The sequence below is a fragment of the Nicrophorus vespilloides genome, unplaced genomic scaffold (genome assembly GCF_001412225.1).
Source record: "Nicrophorus vespilloides isolate i.1.1-1 unplaced genomic scaffold, Nicve_v1.0, whole genome shotgun sequence".
NCBI classification, from domain to species: domain Eukaryota; kingdom Metazoa; phylum Arthropoda; class Insecta; order Coleoptera; family Silphidae; genus Nicrophorus; species Nicrophorus vespilloides.
The window spans coordinates 289,340-309,056 of NW_017096457.1; the positions used below are offsets into that span (position 1 = coordinate 289,340).

Below are 19,717 nucleotides of genomic sequence, written 5' to 3' on the forward strand. Positions count from 1 at the left end.
GTATTTACTGCTCAAACTGCAACTGTCAATCGTAATCTTGAGGCTCTTATGAAATTTCTTGTACATTGTGTTATTCATAGGGAAAACTAGGTAGTTAAAAATATTTCACCCGTTCTAAATGAGGTACTAAATTCAGTTATAAATTGTATTAAAGCTAACGCGAAATGTGAGTGTCTCTTCATGCTATTTTGTGAAGAATAAATTGCAGACAATGTGGGACTTTTATTGTACACTGAAGTAACATGGCTCACGAAAGGAAATTGCTTGAAAAGATATTTGATACTCTTAGTGATTGTAAAATATTTGTGACTTAATTTGGCCGATATCTTTGAAAAAATAAATATATTAAATAACCAACTTTAAAGAACTAATAAACTAATTGTCGATATAAAAGTGGTTTCAATACTTTTATTAATTCATGTCAGAAATATATTTGCAACAAAAATTTTGAAAAATTTCATTAGCTCCAAAACAAAGTGAAGTGATTGATTCTGTTATAAAAGTATATGTTGATCGACTGATTCCAAAAAAGATTTTCTCGTTTGAAACAAATTGATTTACCATTATGTTTTGAAAATGTACTAACTGTGTTTTGTCAATAATTTCCTAGTAATTTCTTACTAAAACTTATCATTTAAGTTTCTTCAGTGAATAATACAATTTTTAAATATTGAAAATTTTATATATATATATACGTTACATAAGGGACATAAGATTTTGCAGAAAGGCTTTGGTGGGGCACAGCATAAAAAAAGGTTGGAAAACACTGGTTTAACTCTTCGAGGGGGTCATAAATTACTAAATTTCTAGTTCTAACAAATGATCAAACAACTGAATCAAACAACTTCGTCAACTAAATCAACATATGGTATGGACTATCAAGATTCATCCCTTGACATATCAACCAAATAAATGGATAATTCTTCTTACATTCCTGTAGATTTTCTAGAAAATTATAATAATGCCCTAATAGGCATGTTCAAAAGATGGTACATTGCGTGTACCACCAGCTCTGAAAGAGTCACAACACTAAATTGACTTATTCCATATAAAAGGAACATTAGTAGTTTTTTTCTGGTATTAACATTAATTTATTTTATTAATTATGTAATCTAAAAGCCATGAAATTAAGGAGTTCTATAATTCTATTGTTAATATTGTAAACCAATCTATAAGTGTCTTGATGAAACGAAGAAGTTTTTTTAAGGTATACAAAAATAAAGTAGAGCAATTGTTTCAGGAACAAATACTGTATATAGTATGGACAGGTTTATGCAACGAACATACATGTTGTTATCTTTTTTTTGTTCTCTGATTTGTGAGCGAAATGTATACTTGTATTTCGAGATCAGCGTACGAGATTGCAATTGTCGTGGCATTGAACGAATTTATTTATTTATTTGTGTGTGTCTTACACACAGCGAGAAATCTCATTACGATAAAGGTGGGTGTGCATGTGAGTGAGAAATATTGGTATGTGTGTATGTATGGGTTTTGCTCGATTTCTGATATCGAAAATTCTACAATAATCCATTGCAAACGCGAAATGACGAGTGAGAGAGAAATAAATAAATAACACTAATAATGTGTACCATGCAAAACGACGCAAATCCGTGGATATATCTATTAGACCCAGGTAGAAACAATTTTTTTTCGCATTTTAACACGCGATCAGGTAAATAAACAAAACGAAACACACTCACACATCAAGTCATGCGATCGTTTATTCCATTTGTATTTATTTTCTCTTTCAATTTTTTTTTGTCAGTTTTCTCTCTTTCCTTCCTTAAGTTTATTTTGTTGATATCAGCGGTATTAGATTGATATACGGCGATAATAGAAAAGTCCAATAAGTTTTAAGTTAATTAGCGAGATTCCATCATGGGACCTAAAACGAAATCTTCTCCACTCAATCTTCTTTCCATTCCATTCTACTCCAATCTCATCTTCTCTTAATACTTTCCGTATTTCTTTGTGATCCGACTGCGTCCGCACTGGTAAACAATGCATTTGTTGTGAACACTTATTTGTAGTAAATATAGAAATTACATACGTTTTCTTTATCTGGCAGACATCGTTCAGATAACGCTTAATTTTTGTATGTGTGTTTGCGGTAAGATTTTGCTACTGCCTCATTTTATTTATTTTTTTTTTTTTTCAGAGACGCCAGTAATAATTAGTTTGGAGATATAGAGCGTTCGGGTTAAAAACCTGCCTATCTCTACGTATATTATTGTTTCTATGTGATACACACACATGTATTCTTTAGTATAGAAATTTATCAAATTCTCGTTTTTTGGATATTTTCCATCGTGCAATAAAGATAATACGAATAAGATTTTTTGTGTTTAAACAAATGTGTCATCATCTGTAATATTATATTACAAGTTTGATGTTTAGTCAATTTAATATGGAGATAAGATTGTGCATAAACCCAAGTATGATTCCATTGGGTACATCAGGTACAATAAGAAAGAAATGCTAGTTTTTCATAATTATTATTGGGTTTATATATCGATATACATATTTGTAATTATGTATACATCGTTTTCATCTATATCTCTATATTCATCTTTCACGCAATTTAAACATTACATCCTCCTATAATTAATAGTTTTTCGTTGAAAAACTTTTCTGTGCTTATGTCGACTAAAAATTTGAATTAACACAAACGGATGGAATGTTGCAAAGACCCGAATTGGTAGAAATCGGAAGGTGCACTGTATGGTAAATACAAGGTGGCGCAAAAATAATGTCATAATTTGAATTGGCTGCCATTTTGGTATAAATGAAAAAGAGCTCTGTTTTCATCAAGTTTATTTGAAACCGAGTTGATGCATAATTGCGCTCGTTTTACAGCATTTTCAATTGTTAGTCGCAAAACATATGGCTCCAAATTGGCGATTTCTTCTTCAATGTTAGCTTTCAAGACTTGCAAGGTTCGTGGTTTGTTGTGGTAAACGCGAGATTTTAAAAAGCTCCAAAGGAAGAAGTCTGGTGATGTTAGGCCAGTTCAAATCTCCAAAATCCAAAAAATCTCAAAAAAATCTCCATAGTTTCCATGTTCTTAAGGTTGCTCCATGGCAAAAAATGGTAGCCAATACAAATTATGACATTACTTTTGCGCCACCTTGTATTATGCAAAGAAACATAAGGGCTAGTAGTGTAGATTTTTTCTCAGTTAAATTGTACAAAACTCATATACCGTAACGGTTTATATAAGTAAGCTTAAAAAAAACGCTCGTGGGTGGTTGTTTTTGATATTTTTAATATCTTTGTTAATTTACGTGTCGTGTAGTTCGGATTATTCTTTATCAATGTCTTGATTTTATCATTGTTACTAACATATCTTTAATGTTGAAATCACCAGTTCTAAACTTATCCAATTACTTTTTATTTGTATTTTTAGCCTTGCAGCAACTGAAAAGTATCAAAGTTTAAAATGCACTTTTTCTTCTATCTTCTGACATAAATCATTTAATCCGAATCAAACTTTGGAAAAGTTTTTAACAATTCTGATATATTTAGGCATTGTCAATGTTAATTAGCGAAAATTGGCATGAACTTTCCAATACTACTATTGCATGTTTTAATTACAAAGTTTATTGTGTAAATTATTAGATTTACACTTAACTAGTAGTTTATTTATTTGTTTAAATTGATTACAAATACATCGCATAGTCCGGTTTGAAAATTTTAAACATACTAAAAACTATAAATTGATGTAAAGTGAAAAAAAGTGAATTAATAAATGTCAACACGATAATACTTTATGCTTTTGTATTTCGTGCTGCATTATAAAAGTAATTACAGTAGCGACGTGAATTTCATTTTATAATTCCGTTTTATTGATTATATGATGATATTTCGTGTATTTTCAAAATATTACCTCCACTCTGTAATTTCGTATGTTAACTAGCAGTTTATAAGCACACACACTGAAATAGAACATTGATCGATGTTAGTCACTGCAATTACCCTTGATTTGAATGAACATAAACGAAAACTTCGTTTTACAACTTTTAAACATAAAATACATATTTTTTTAAATAGAAAAATAAAATGTGCAATGAACTGACAAAGGGACAAAGTTATATACCAATATCTAGGACTGTTTGAAACCGAATTAATTGAGGATACAGCACAATAATAGACTTAATTGTATAAAGGACAAAATCGGATTATTTATATATACAAAAATAATTTAGTGTACTTTTGTTTGAAATTTTCAAACCGCACTATAGTGAATCAGCATTATGCGAGGTATTTTTTATACATTGATGACAAATATAATCCAAAACTATATTCAATTAAAAAAAAAAGTCTTATTTAAAACAAAATTTCTAAATATATATATATATTAGTTCTGATTTTGCTTTTTATAAGTAAATTTGGTTTTGCTGGATTTAAGTCTGAAGTATGTTCACTCCATCTACAGATTCCCACCTAGATATTTTAAAACAACCGCATGTGATAATTCTTTGTTATTTAAAGTTGTACGGTTTGTTTTTCATTCTCAGAAAGGTGACGCCAGTCAATTTGATTTCTTTAGTTGCAGTACGTAACTGCTCCACATTAAGAGTTGGTATTAATGTAGTGCAATCTCAACTATTATCAAATTCGTAGATTTGATGCGGAGATAAGATTATGTGGTTCCAAGTACATTTCCTTGAGGTACTTCAGGAACAATTCGAAACGGACGGATATTTTTTTTCATTTGTTTGCAGTGAATCGGCAGTTACAATTATTGCTACATGTTTTTATTGCAAATGAAAATATTTTACGATTACTTAATCAATCAATTAAGATTAACGCATTTATAGAAAAAAAATATTCGAACTAATCATATTTCTGGTTTTTCTTCAAACTAATACTTCATATTATAATCATAAAATACTTTTTGAGACTGTTTTGATTAAAAGAGTAAATTACCTTGATTATTTACTTACCTAAAAACCACTTTTAAACAATTAAGAGATTTTTGAAAATTAGATATATTACATATGAATAAATAAAAGTTATAAGTTTTTACTATAACTTTCTTTAAACATGTTTATTGAAGATTCTCTTTATTGATTCTCCATGGATCAAAATCAAAATCATTCACAAACTCTTGTAATGTATGATTCTTTCAATAATTTCTATGAAATACGACGGAATGGAATCATTACTTTAATTAACACAACTTTGCACGCTCGAATAGTACGGAAACTCGATTGAATTAGAATAATTGGCTGATTTCCGTGAGAAATAAATAAAAGAAGTGATATTTGCACTGGAATACAGCTCGTAATTAATACCATCAATTCCCGACACTCAGCAATTACTGCAATTCGTCTTTGTTTGCCCTGAGCGGAGGAAGTCGAGGAAATTAGTTATCTTTTCGATCGCGAAAGAATCGTTGATAAATGTCGGTTGGATAGACTTTTTAGACAGAAACTCTTTACTCGATTATTTCTTGAGGAAGTTTTAAACAATCGTCTCAATTGATGCGAGAGCACGAGAATAAAAGCGTCGCAATCTCGTGCGATGCAATAAGCTTAAACCATGAAAGATGGGCTTTATTTCTTTGATAGACAGATTGTAATGTAAGCGCTTACAGTTTTGTAGTACAAACACACACTTTTCACGACAATCGTTTGTAATTTTTCGGAAGTATTGATTTTCAAAGATTTGTTTTCTTCTTTGTTGCAGACCGCTTTGAGCATATTCTTCCAAGAGGCAGCAATTCCCAGTTCGGCGTCGCATTTCGGACAGGTACGTAATTCATGATAGGATTGATTGAAAAGTTTTCAGAACAAAACAGAGCTTTAATTACAACATTTTTAAAGAAAACTAGTTTCTGATTTATAGTTTCAAATTGATTTGCTACAGAAGTATTAAGAAATGCATCAGTTGAAGATCAAAAGTACTTGTGGATTGAAAGAGTATTAGAGAAATCCATGAATTCGTAAAAAAGTTATGAGAGTTTGCAAAGGCTACGTGAGTTACAATCATACATTCGATTGGAATGATAATATTGTAATTTGAGTATAATCCAGTGAAATTTGGAAAATGGAAAAATAATATAATAGTATAGTGTAAAATTTGAACGATAAAATCAAAGCTTGAAGTATCGTCAATTCACATTGTTCTCAAGTATTGCACAATTCGTAGTGAAGAAGCTTCGAAGAAGATGACTACGATTCCATAAGTTGTATGACGTTTCAAAACAAAATTGATAATTTACTCTTGTATAGTTCCAAGAAGACAAGACTGTTATGTTCTGGAAACTTTTAGATATTTCCACGTACTTCCTGTTGCTGTTTTCTGATGTTATACATTGTTGTTGTTGATTTTGCAGCAGGTGATGACGCCGTGTAATACACCCGCAACCCCGCCGAATTTCCCCGACACACTGCTGGCATTTTCGAAAATGTCCGCCGGAAACGGAAGCAGCCCGGCCACTCAGAATGCGAGCGCGGGCGGAGGCGGCACGCGCCAATCTCCTCAGCCGACACAGCAGCGATAAATCGCGAAATCGCGTTTTGGTGGCGGCGGCGGAGGTCGAAGAGCATGAGGAGTATTTGTATGTTGAGAAGTAGGGAGGATGTGGATGTAGAGGAGGCAGCGGGGGCACAGAAAACGACTATGCGGATGATGTGAAGAAGAGATCGACGAGCAAAAGTTCAATTGCTGACTGTGAACTATGAGACTATATACACACACACACACACAAACATACATCAAATGGATAATATATTCAGTAATCAAGTGCATGACTTAGTTTTGTTATAACAGTGTTTGTACCTATAATACCCAAAAAAAAAAAAAACCCCGACCTCTCCTTCCCCAAATGTACACTCCACCCACTCCCACCTCTCAAAAAAGAAAACCCACGCAACTGTACGCTATAATAACCGTATTTAAATGAATATAAAATGTGAATGAAGTTTTGAATGTTTCGGTGGAGTTAACGAAGAAGAAAAAAATCGTATTTTAATAAACATTATTGTAATGTTATAATAATAACAATTTATCTCTATCTCTCTATATCTTTGTCTCTTGGAGCGTTTTCTGAATTCATTTAGACGATTATTTGTAAATATATATATGCTGTACAGTTTACAAACAAACACAAATACAACCCAATAAGACAACAAAAAAAAAATAAACATTGAGATGAATATGGAGAAGAGCGTGGACACTTTCGTTGTTGATCATTTATTTTTTATTATTATTTGTTTCCTTGTGTAATTTAGAAAACACAAAGAAAATCGATTGCCTAATACGTTTTTTGTATACATATATATATATATAACATTATGTTTGTTTTTTTTTTGTTTTTTTTTTCACCTTTCCTTTTGTTTCGTATTTATAAATTGAATAATCCTATTTGTTAATTACATTACATTCTTCGGCAATGATACAATGGTGCTTTCAGTTTTACGTTTATTTTGTTTTTATTTTTCTTTGTTTCCGGTAGTTTTTAAATATTTTTCATTATAATATAAACCATGTGTTATTTTATTATTATTATTATTATTTTGAGCATGCTGTGTTCATTAATATGTAAATATTAGAAATAAGTATTATGTTATTATTATTGGCTCCTGCCTAACTTCCTACATTGAATTATATTAAACACATTAAAAACGTAATAAAAAAATATATATATAAGAACAATTCGTTTTTCATTTGTCCTGTATTAATATTTTTGTGTTAATATGTATTATATAACGTTTATATAGGATATATAATAGAAAAGTTATCGACGAACTTATCAACCCCGAGGGGAGTCGCAAAAAAATAATCATACCCATTCTTCGGGGGAAACTTAGTAGAAACTTTTTATGTCCAAAAGAGGGTCGGACTAAAAATTTTTAAAATCCCATAGTTTCTTTGGAAAGGTGAGGTATTCAGCTTTAAATGGTGTAGTCGATGATGTAATTATCTTAAAGGGATGCAATTGGAAAAAAAACGTCCTTTCAATGTTACATTACGGAACGTTCGAAAATCTTATTCACTTTTTTCCAAATTCTTCAGCTCGTAGCAGGCGACCGCGCTACAAAATTGATGCTCAAAGTGTAGGTCGCGACCTTTAGAGGGGTCGCAAAAAAATGAATAACAGATCAATGGTTGTTTTTCTACATATACCCATTCTTCAGGGGTCGTGGACCTAAAAGTTTGAGAATCACTGGTCTAGACTAAAAATGTAGGTTATTGCAACAAAAAAATATAATTATATTTATAAACTAGATAAAACTGATTTATTTTATGAAATGTAAAATGTAGTATAAATTCATTGAATTTTGATTTGAATGCCGCATTTTTATACAAATTTTAAGTTTTGTTCTTATGACTATTCACTATAGACAACCAAATATGCTTGTATTACGGGTAACCTATTCAAATAATAAATTTTCACACGTGGTTTTCAGGTGCCCACACACTACCAAAATTCCGAACAATTTGTATCAATGTATTCAATAAAATGACAAGTAGTTACTCAAGTATTACGATCAGTCTTCTTGAATCTTATTTGTAATTTCAGATTTATTCAATAATTTTGACATATTTTCATTCATTCAATGACATAACTAATTGTCTCGACATTTTTTTTCTAAACAATAACCAACATCAACTATTGCAACGTTACGTAAGAACAGCAATAATTTATGATTGTTTTCAGTTGGAAAATAAAAATGCAAAATCTAAAGTTTTAAATATTTACAAATATTTATTTAACCAACTTTTGTAAATACATATAATACAGTAAATAACAATAATATGAATTACTTATAAAATCATTGGTTTAATATTTTCACTTATCATTTTTATTTTATTTTTTTTTGTTTCGTTTTATATTTTGAATTTTAAAGGCAGTTCCTTTTAGCGAGTTGCATGTTATTTTTTTATTATTATTTTTTTTCCAAAGATGCTTCAATTGTATAAAACAATATTTACACATCTCGTTCGAAATCATCGTACATACGTAAATATAAAAATTTACATAGAAATAATACATGAACCGATTCAAAGGATACAAAGATAGAGAAAAAAAATGAGTTGAATTATGTTTAAGTTAAGATAATTAAAAAAATATGTTTTGATAAATTAAAAACAAGACAAAAATATATAAACAACATTTTAAAAAAGGTAGTTTAAATATGTTCGATGTTAAAATTAGGTTAGGAATAAGTTCCTATTATATTTAGATCCAGTTCAGTTAAGATACTTCTGTATCTATTTCTTCGTATTGAGCGGATTGCCTGACATCGTTATCCTTGTCATTCTGCAATCTCTGTAGAACCTTTTGAATCATTTCGTTGTGTTGATTTTCCGGATCCGATAAATATTCTGTAAATAATAAAAACAGAACTTGTTACTATCGTTCAAATCACTGATAAATGTAGTATTTGATTTAAACTGAATAGAATCAGATATGTCAAAGGGTGTAATCAATATTAATTCAGCTGAAACACGGACTAAGTAGCATCATTTTAAAATTTAATTTTGACTTATTGCATATATGCAAAAAAAAAAAAGAAAATAAAATCAATTAAAACTTACCATTTTCAATCATGTTCTGTGTTATGGTTCTACCAACAACTAATCGGACGTTAGCTACCGGATCCCAACTCAGATCTAAGAGATGCGGCATCACTTCGCTGGCGAATTGCTCTATTGGTAGTGCATTGGATGACAGCAACTCAGCGCTGAGCAGGACGAAGGTCTGCCGCATTTTCCACTTCTTGGAATGAGCAAATTTTTCTGCAAACCTAACCAACGTCATCGGCATCAATCCAGGCTCACTACCTATATGCTTCATGAGTTCGCATACTAAAGTCAAAGCAACTTCGCGCACAGCGCTTACTTTATCGTATAGTAAAATTTGAGCAATTAGAGTAATGTGCTTGGAGGCCTCGACTGGAGGAAACAGAGTAACAGATTGCAGCAACTGCTCCGCGAATTCGTGCCTGAAGCGCCAATTCAATTCGTGATGATTCTGCAGGAAAACCGTGAGTCTAGGTAAGTATGACAATCGCTTAGTCGGACTAATCAACTGTAAAAAATAAAAGAAATTGTTGTTGGTAAAATTTAAAATTCTATCCTGTTGTAGAGTTAATTACCTTGAGAAAATGAGCTAAATGTTTTAAAATGCCGATTCTGACTTCATCTAAATCTTTAATAAAACCATTAAATATAGGCGTGAGATAGGTGAAAGCAGATTCAGGGCCCAAAATCTCTGCAAGTTCGTGCAGACTACTAGCTAAAGTCCTCCGAACTTTGTACTGCATATTCTCAGCCAGCGACTTTACTGTTCCTTTCAGTAAATGGAAATTGCTACTTCCTAGAGTTAACGCTACGGCTGGTAAAGAATAGGCGCAGTGATAAATGATGTTATCATCCGCGCATTGGGCAGTGTTCGGATCAGTCATCGAAATAAAATGATCAATCAGCAGCTGTGGTACTATGTGCTGAGAGGGTTCCTTCAATTCAGTCAATTCCGCGTTGGGTTCTGGTAAGTCATCTAAAAATAGATTAGAAATTAAATTCAAGTAAAATGTATATTGATAAAATAAATACCTGATGAATTATCCGTTTTTACATAAGAGTGATCCAAAACGTGGGTGGTGTTCATTGGCTTGTTGAAAGTGTCATTCAAACTTGCAGCGGATTGCTAAAGAACGAACAATTCATTAAATATCGGATTGTAAATGTCGAAAAATATAATGATGGCAAACGCATGCATAAAAAATTTATATGAAATAAACCAGTTATTAATGGCATTGTTAAAATATTGAAAAAAAAAACAATACTAAGCGATAAATTAAAACAAAACGAAAAACAAAATAGATGGTAAAACATTTGAGAAATCCATACCAGAATTACGATATTTTTAAACTAAAATTAATTCAATATATAGTTCGTATTTGGCAATGAAATTGTTGAAATCTATGTTGTATTTAATGTATTATTTATTAAATAGTGTAAACCTTGCGGTTACGAGTAGTTTACCTCATCCGATGCATTTAAAGCAGTCTCATTAGCAGTAGTAAATTCTTGAGCATTTACGACGCTTGGATCCAAAGGCAAATCTGGAGGTACATACCAATAATTATACGAGTTGTATAAATTATCCACCCCCTCCTCATCTTTACCTTGAACCGTCGGCGCTTTATCATTGCCATTATCTAAACGCGCTTCAGTCGCCTCTGTACCATTTTGACTAAGGCTTTGGTTCACTTGGTTACCATTCGATAGATCGACATTTGTCAGTTGGTCGGTAATTGCGCTAATATCACAATCTATTTGGTTCTCTTTCTGCTCCGCATTAACTACATTATCACCAGCCGCTGCTTTCTCGGCACTATTTACAAGATTAGTCCGTTCCCCCTGCTCACAGTTCGCACTACCGGATGCAGCAGCGTTCTTCTTCTTCGTCTCGTCGTCGGTTACGCAATGGTCAGAATACATTTCGACGACGTCATCAATATTTACGTTGCTGAACGATCCCTCTTCGTCATTTCTATCGTCCTTAATTAGAGGCTCGCCGCTTACTTCGACTACGCTTTGCTGTTCCGTCTCAATCTCATTCTCAGATCCGACTACTTGAAATATATCCACTAAATTCTTAATGGTGCTATCTATGTCATTCGAGGTGGCCTCCATTCCAGCAATCTCTTTCATCTGCTTGTCGTAAGTCGGATATTCCATAAACAATTGAGAGGCTGCCTCTACTGCGGCCTTGCCATCATCCCAAGGTATGTAATACATGTGCTTGACATCTTCAGTTAGAGGCACAGTAGAATTTATTCTGTAAATCAAACGAAGAACATGAATAAATCAATTATTCCTTGAGAACATTTACAGTTCAAAATGAGCTCCAATATGATAAATATGATTATTAAAATTAAATCAAAATAAAAACAGCGTACTGCCAGAAGCATCAAAAAAATTAATATTGCAAGAATTCAAAACTTATTAACAAATATTTAATAACAGATTTGTATGTCAATAAAAAAAAACTATATATATTATAAATCAATTAAAATGATTTTGTATGTTTTTCAATCTTGATCATATTCAAGGAAAATCGTATGATTCAGACTATTATATATCAATGTTTTCATTCTTGGAACTTAAATGATGAATCATAATCTTTATATATAATATTGTAAATATATTTTTGGAATGGGAGCATTTTGAACTTGCACTCTTCAATTGAAAATAATCGTGAGCTTAGGGGTTAGAAGATAGTAAAGTAATTAAGCATAACCAGAATAACTTACTTGAATTCACTGCCATCAGTACTAACTAAAACTAATTCGCCCATGTTATTATAAGCCAGCGAGGTTATAGTAGGATCGGCAAAAGTGGAAATAAAAGGACCTAAAGTTTGAAAGGCGGAGCTTCGCACCCAGCGGTTATCATCCTGCAAGAACTTGGCATAGACCGGCGCCAAGACATTACGACGAGCCATTGGAGAACACGCACAAGACACACACATCGCCACATCTGCGCATGCTTTGCGAACGCCCCAAGCATCATCATTGCATAGGTTGATGAAAGCCGGTAACTAAAAACACAAACAACAATTATCAAATGAAATACACCTTGCACATCAAAGGCGGGACCTACCAATAGCTTCTCGTAACTCTGTTTTCCTACAACTGCACAGAAGTCGCCAAAGTGGGCGGCGCACACCCTTCGTACATAAAACATTTGGTCCGCGCACAACTCTAGAAATCTATCTAAGAATACTCTCTCAGTCACATCTCTTCCCACTAATGAGACCAATTTGCACATCAGCTGCAACCAAAGACAACGGAATTAGTTAATAAAACAAACAATTAATATGCAGTATTAGTGAAAAAAAAAACTATGTTAGAATGTAAAATAGATTAAAAATAATGTTTTGAACTGATTTGATTATACATCATAGCGCTCATCAAAGCTGGCTGTGATATGATACACATATACATTTCACATCCAACTGATGAGGGCCATAACATACCAATGTCTTACAGATTCCCCAATACTTCCCCATCCCAACGTCGTTGAAATCGTCAATTCCGCCTCGCTCATCAAAGCTGGCTGTGATATGTATCTAAAGTCATCATTTCACATCCAGTTGATGAGCAAGGCAAAATCTGTCAGTTTGAATTCCCGATGAGACCATGATGATTTAACGAACAACTCAACTCGTCAAAATGGCTGTGATATCGGTACAAAAAAATCTCGAGCTCACAACCAAATTGACGGCTGAGGCATTCGCACTTCTTCGCTACAAATTACACCCACAAAAATAAAATAATTATAATAATAAAAATAGTGTACATTATATTAAAACAAACGTGTTGTGTTAGATCACAACTGAGCTCATCAAAATGGCTGTGATATCTGGTTGAAAATCAGGTTTCACAACCAAATTGATGGCACAGGCATGAGCATTCAGTTTCTTGCCCAGATCCAGTTGACCAGGTGACTTCCAGCCCATCAATGCTCATCAAAGCTGGCTGTGATAGTTCTAAATATCTACAACCGCCAACTCTGAAGAGCACTGACAAACTCCTCCAACCTAAATAGACTGCAAAGATAAAACACTGAAGAAAACAACAACTGAATTAACACACACATGTGATGATGGTTGGAATGAAGAATAGGCAAGTGCTCCATGAAAGACAAGGTAGTGAGATAATCAGAAATACATCTCACTACCCATGTCTTTCAAGAAGCAAATGCCAAGGTAAATAGTGTCAATTGTTTAGCACTTATAACTAATATGATTGACAGGGGGGTTAATTAAAAAGGTTATTACCGCTATTGCATCTGTATGGTAGTACATCAGACATTCCTTCCTGGACAATGCCAATATTGTGGGGCACACTTGAATCTCAGCTTGAGCTTTGGTGACAAGTCCTTGCTCCATCAAAGAGAACAAAGTTTGATGTGCAGATTTTCTAACCTGCTCCTTGCTTGTTCCCAGGTTCCTAACAACCAATGGAAGTATGTAATCACCCACTATGTCGGCCAGGATCGGCACGCGTTCCGAACACTGGACGCCAAGCAATGCCAGGTTAGGTAACTGCTCCAGCATAGAAGTGCACACCATAATCTCTGAAAAAGCAATACATTTAAACCAATTGGATTTATTGTTGTGGGATCAAGTTAATGACGTTTGGAGAGATGAAGCAAAACAAACTTGAAAATTTGTAGGTTAAGGTTGTATGAAAACATGAAGGGGGTAATGGCATGGTGAATGAGGGGTGGCAACGCCATTGAGGACCATGTGAAAATCGCGTCTCTTCCGTAGAAGCACGAGCACCGCCTTTCGAAATCGTCGCGGCGTGAAAGTTCGTTCGCGAGAGAAGTAAACGACAACGGGGGGAATTCTCTCGAATGCATGCAAGATGGTAAAAAAAAAAGGACGAATAAAGAGGAAGAAGGAAAATGGAATGGCGAGAAGAAAAAAAAGATGATCTGAGTCTGGTGGGCTTCGGTAGAGAGCACGAGGTTTCACCCACCATTTTGATTGTCGCCTGAATATGGGGCTGGCTTGAGGTTAACCGGAAACGTAACGACGAAGTGTGGCGAAAAAGCGGGGCGCGCGAATCCGGGAAATTCAATGACGACTCACCTGGTGGTTCTGCACACGGTCATGCATCGCGTTTTCCTCATTGCGGTGCGGTTTTCCACGGTTTTCTGGCGCGAAAACCGGAGGCGGCGATCGCGAAGCGTCATGGAAGCCACGCCGCGTGCGTGCAAGTACTAATGGTTCGTGGCAACGGCACCGGGCGGCGCTGATCTCGCTCCAGAGATCGTTGCCCGCTCGCTCGTATGTATGTAGTATACTAGCCGTTCATTCAGAGACAGCGCATTCAGAACCGCCCCATGTCTGGACGGTTCTTTGCAGTTTACCGTTGCGGCAGAACATTCCGAAACGCGCGCACCGAACCTAATCAGTGCTACCACAACACATTTTTCCGCCGTCTCTCTCACTCACTCAGTCCAAATATCCACAATTTAGAAACTTCATTCATTCAAACTTATTAATAAAATAGCGCGCAAGTACACACACACCAACATACACACGCTAGCGCACGCACTCTTCCGATTCCCAGAACAACCGCAGCTCGAATAAAGAGGAAAGGCGCGATAACATGAGCTCTCTACATCAATGCCACAAAATAAACAAAATTTTATTTGAATTGGATTTCGCTGCCGCCCATTTCCTGCTAACACATTCCACCGAGGTGTGCACCCAGATTTCGCCGGCACTGTCCGTGTGCACGTGTGTACATGGAACTATGTATTGCGGACAGTGTGTCAAGTTCAGGGGTGGAACACGCGGAGAGGGATGGACGGATAGTAGATGGAATGGGGTGGGGTAGGGAACGAGGAAGAGAGGTGGGGTAGAGAGATCGGCTCGGATTTGAGAGAGCTACGCATCTACACTACGGCCCCCGCAGAGCCGACTCAAGGGATCGATATTTCGGGGGGACGAAGAGCACTTCCCTTTGCACATCATCTCCTGTTCGCCACACCTATTCCGTCATCATATCGTAAACTTCTCTCTGTCCCTCCTCCTTCGCTTTCTTCTTTCACGCACACCCTATACCCTACCTAACCCCCACCACGCGCCATTACCGACACCATCAACATACAGCAAAAGCGTTTTACTTCTGGATGCAGAAGAAAAGCAATTAATTGTCTATTTACGATTCTACATACAAATCTGTATAACTTTTCTTTCCTAATTATCTGCGGTTTTATACTTCATTCTAATATTGAAAGATCTATTACATTTCAATTTCAATAATTGTGCACAATTACAATTGTACACGTTACAAGGTTTTCCTAATTGTATGAAAGATAGGTGATGTTATTCAGTATTACTTACAAATAATACATTAAAGTCACTTCTTCGAACATAGTTAATATTTCAAAATTAAATTCAAATGAAAATACTAAGTAAAAATTATTAAAGTAATACATTGATTTTTTGAAAAAACCAAATAATAATCCGTTAAAAAAGTTTTAAAAGTACTCGAAAATTTACGTAACTTAATCATTTCCGGATATGTGTAATATCCTACTACAATTTCAATGAATTCAGACACATATTTATGAATTAGGAATTCCCAGTTAAATATAATGTCAATTGCTTTATATAACAAAGGAAAAAACATATAAATCTTGCTTACAGAAAAATAAATTGATAATATAAGTTTCTTTCCATTTTGTATGTACAAGTTACGGCAAGATTTTCTTTCTAATAGAAATATTAGTAAGACTAATTGATAAATACCACTTACTTTAAGAATTGTATCATTGCAATGGTTGATTTCTAGGCCCACTTGATATGTGAAGACTAAATACCCGTATCAGTGTAATTGTTGTGGTGGTTGGTTACTATTCCCCTCGTTCTTTCTATGCTTATATGAATTCACATCCACTTAGCGGAAAATTACCGAACGAATATTTCAAACAACGGCGATGACGAAAAGAAAAAGTATTTCCCCGAGCGGGCTCGTTTCCTGCACTTTCATTGGATCAGCGCGTTTTTAGAGGTACTATTTATTAGCCAATGACATAATAGGCGACGCGACACAATAATTATCGAGTGCAGCGCATAGAACCCTGACAATGCAATTGCAGCATTGACCCGCATCACTCGGGACACGAGAATGTGGTATTCCGATGCTTCTCTCCTATGTTCTTCTTTCTTCAACCAACGCACTGGGCTCACTATTCTTGAAGGCGCGACACGCTTGTTAATTTAACCCAACGGAAATAAATATTTACAGAAGGAGAATCTAATCTCCAGAAAGAGAGCGACTTATAATTCTGCAGCGAACGCCGACTAAATCTGGATAAGCAATGCTGCTTATCGCTACGCGTTTCGTCTTACGACTAAACGGGATGGTGGTGTACTCTAGCATCTAGGCGCCCTGTGTCTAAATTAAGACCGTATTCGTTGGGGGTAGTTGCAATGTCCGGGTGGTGGTGGTGGCGGTGTCTGCGACTATTTATAACCGCGTACTAGAGATGTATCGCAGGGGGCCGCTGCAATCCCGCTACCATCCCCCCTGGCCCATCTCGCATCCACGTGCGCCGCTTCCTGTCACCGTCGCCGGAAACGGTTCCCTTCGGAAAACAGAAATAGCTCCGGACATTCCACCGGGATTACACGCATGCAAATGCAGATGACTAAACTCACACAACACGCGGCCTCCTCTCTTCTTCTTTAAATGATCTCTTATTCCGCCCCCCTCGTTTCGAGCCACTTTTCTTTTTTTTTTCTTCCTCCTCGAATCGCAAACACGTGTTTCGAAATGCGGTGCCTATTTGTGGAACGCATCTTAATTCTTCGGAGGGAGGCGAAACTAATACAACAATATGAAGACGAACATCGTTCCAGCAGGAAATCAACGAAAGCAGAAGAGAGGAAGAACAAGAGAAAGAAGAACTGAAAAAATATCAGGACGCCCACGCTGATACTCCTACATCACCAATTGCGGCCCGAGTATCAACCAACCAGCAAATCGGGTCAACACGACTTTTCATTCATTAATGAAGAAGGAAAAAGAATCGCGAGACGAAAAAAGTTCACTTTCACTGCGAGTCCAAAATCTAGAAATTATTTTCATCGCTATGTGGGCGTGGTATAATATTGAAGTAAATATTACCGAGAATTCCTTGTTCTTGCGTATTTTCGACATCTTTAAATACAAAATAATTTGAATTTAATTTAAAAACAAATAATTACATTTTTATAAAAGTAAAATTGTTCTTGCTTCAAAAACTGAATTTGTATAAGAATTTCATTTATATTTTGTTTTATTAACATACATTCTAAACAGATTGCGGTAGACCACCAATGGAGTAACTTTAATTTAATTTAAGTTTCTGTTGACCTTCTTTTTACTGATAATACCCAAATTGTTGCAACACGAGTCTATTTCATTAACATTATTCATATTCAACGCTCAGCGAGTTACACGTTTCTTAAAATATTGTACGTAATACAGTTATACAGATAATGCGCGGGTGGTTTTCTTGATCATATTTTTTAAATTAAATAGGTTTATATTATTCTTGTCGGTAGAGAGGATTAGATGAAATATTGCGAGATGACAATAACACTTTAGCTTGGCTTACTTAGACCGATTAAATGGTGTAATGGATGATAAATGCTGATAATGGAGCGTGGGAAAGGAAATAAACGTATCAAAAGCAAAACTCACCTTCTCCCTCCACCAATCGCGATACCACGTCCATGATCTGCGGAAAGTCCTGGGTCAGTCCGTCTACGGGACCCAGCTTGAACAATTCCAGTAAGACTCTGGATACCATTTGCCTAGAAAAAAAATAGAAGAAACATTAACTTATTGTCTTAGAATATTTAGGATAATAATAAACGCACCAAATGGAAACATGTTTGTTATTGTTTTGAGGGTGGTATTATGTAAAGCATGTGTAGTATTGCAGAAGACGTAAAAGATATTGGCGGGAAAAGCGATATTTGAGTGAAGTAAAGTAGGATGCGCTTGCGCAGCAAAAAACACGTGTCCCGCATCCACTATTCGTTAATTGAATAACGAATACCATTTGCAACAACCCCAATTTGGGGAGGAAGCGCCCCTCTGTATTCTCTATCTCACACGCACGCACATTTTCCCATTGTTGTTGTTGTTGGAGCGGTGGCGGCGATCGCGCGCCGTGCTGGCCTCGCGTGGTTTACGTGCAATTGCGAATCCGCGGACCGCAATAATCCATTGGTCCGTCGAGAGTCTCCGCCCCACGGAAGCACTCTAAGATGGCCGCCCGGCCGCAAAACTGCGTCGCAGAATAACATTGTTACCTGTTCGCCCCGAACACAACAGACAACAAACGCCCGAAAAAAAGAAATGAAAGGGGCGGATGATACGATTTCTACCCCCATCGCAATGTATCGGAAGCGCCCTTCGAAAACGCACACTTGTAACGTTCGAAATTGCCAATATCATTGCGGAAACGGGCACTAATTAAACGACAACGCCCCGGGCGCAAGCAATCACGCGTCCAATCGCAAATCAAAATAAATACCAAACCACCCCAATCTTCATTATTTTACTTTTTTTTTATTGCAGTCCTCGTTCTTTGATTTGCGCGCCAATTCAGGGGAGGTGTTGCGAGGACACCCCTTGAGCAAGGTGCGATAAATTTTCTTGTTCAGGAACCGTGGACGCCATTATCTCGCAATGCGAACGACATGGCCGCATTTTAAAACCATTTAGGCGGAATGAAAGAAATCTGGAAAAAGGGCGTGCTGAAAATGCCTAGAAAACGGCCGCAGGACTCCGCAATCTATTGCAGACATAAACACAATGGCTCCAGTGTTAATACGGACAGTTGCCCTTTGCGCAACAATACACATACATTTTCAATACGCAACAATCCACTTTCCAATGCCAAATAAGAAAACGCTCTGAATAAAGATTGCTCGCTCACTTTTTGCACCCACCTTACCTAACAAACATCTTATATTCAGTTCCCGCAATATAAAAGATGTTTTTAAATACTGAAATAATTTATAAAAAAATGATTCACCTAACTTCCAAAAAGTTTTGAAGCCATAGGAAAAGTACGATAAATATATTTGAAAAATATCTATAAGAGTTATTAGTTAGTTTTCAGTAAAATGAAACTGTAAACGCATTTTTTACACGAAGAACTTCCTCAAAACACC

The 19,717-nt window shown here is 35.4% G+C and overlaps 2 protein-coding genes across 8 annotated transcripts in view; one reads left to right on the plus strand and one right to left on the minus strand.

Moving 5' to 3' along the window:
* LOC108557058 (UBA-like domain-containing protein 2-A) overlaps positions 1-6,802 on the plus strand; it is a 28,882-nt gene extending 22,080 nt beyond the window's left edge. Inside the window, exons 2-3 of one of the 2 annotated variants that reach the window (XM_017913440.1) lie at positions 5,695-5,757; positions 6,347-6,802. In XM_017913440.1, coding sequence (XP_017768929.1) covers positions 5,695-5,757; positions 6,347-6,511 — 228 coding nt within the window. In that variant the 3' untranslated portion in view covers positions 6,512-6,802. Of the gene's footprint in view, positions 1-5,694; positions 5,758-6,343 lie in introns of both variants that reach the window. The other variant, XM_017913439.1, reaches the window with a different exon arrangement.
* Positions 6,803-8,824: 2,022 nt separating this feature from the next.
* The window catches only part of LOC108557057 (serine/threonine-protein phosphatase 4 regulatory subunit 1-like), a 57,254-nt gene continuing 46,361 nt past the window's right edge, over positions 8,825-19,717 (minus strand). For 4 of the 6 annotated variants that reach the window (XM_017913432.1, XM_017913433.1, XM_017913436.1 and 1 more), the window contains 9 exons: positions 18,234-18,346; positions 13,805-14,103; positions 12,625-12,795; positions 12,276-12,562; positions 11,002-11,800; positions 10,570-10,663; positions 10,113-10,513; positions 9,553-10,045; positions 8,825-9,339 (listed from right to left, as the gene is read on the minus strand). In XM_017913432.1, coding sequence (XP_017768921.1) covers positions 9,209-9,339; positions 9,553-10,045; positions 10,113-10,513; positions 10,570-10,663; positions 11,002-11,800; positions 12,276-12,562; positions 12,625-12,795; positions 13,805-14,103; positions 18,234-18,346 — 2,788 coding nt within the window. In that variant the 3' untranslated portion in view covers positions 8,825-9,208. Of the gene's footprint in view, positions 9,340-9,552; positions 10,046-10,112; positions 10,514-10,569; positions 10,664-11,001; positions 11,801-12,275; positions 12,563-12,624; positions 12,796-13,804; positions 14,104-14,623; positions 14,885-18,233; positions 18,347-19,717 lie in introns of those variants that run through there. The other 2 variants (XM_017913435.1, XM_017913438.1) reach the window with 2 other exon arrangements.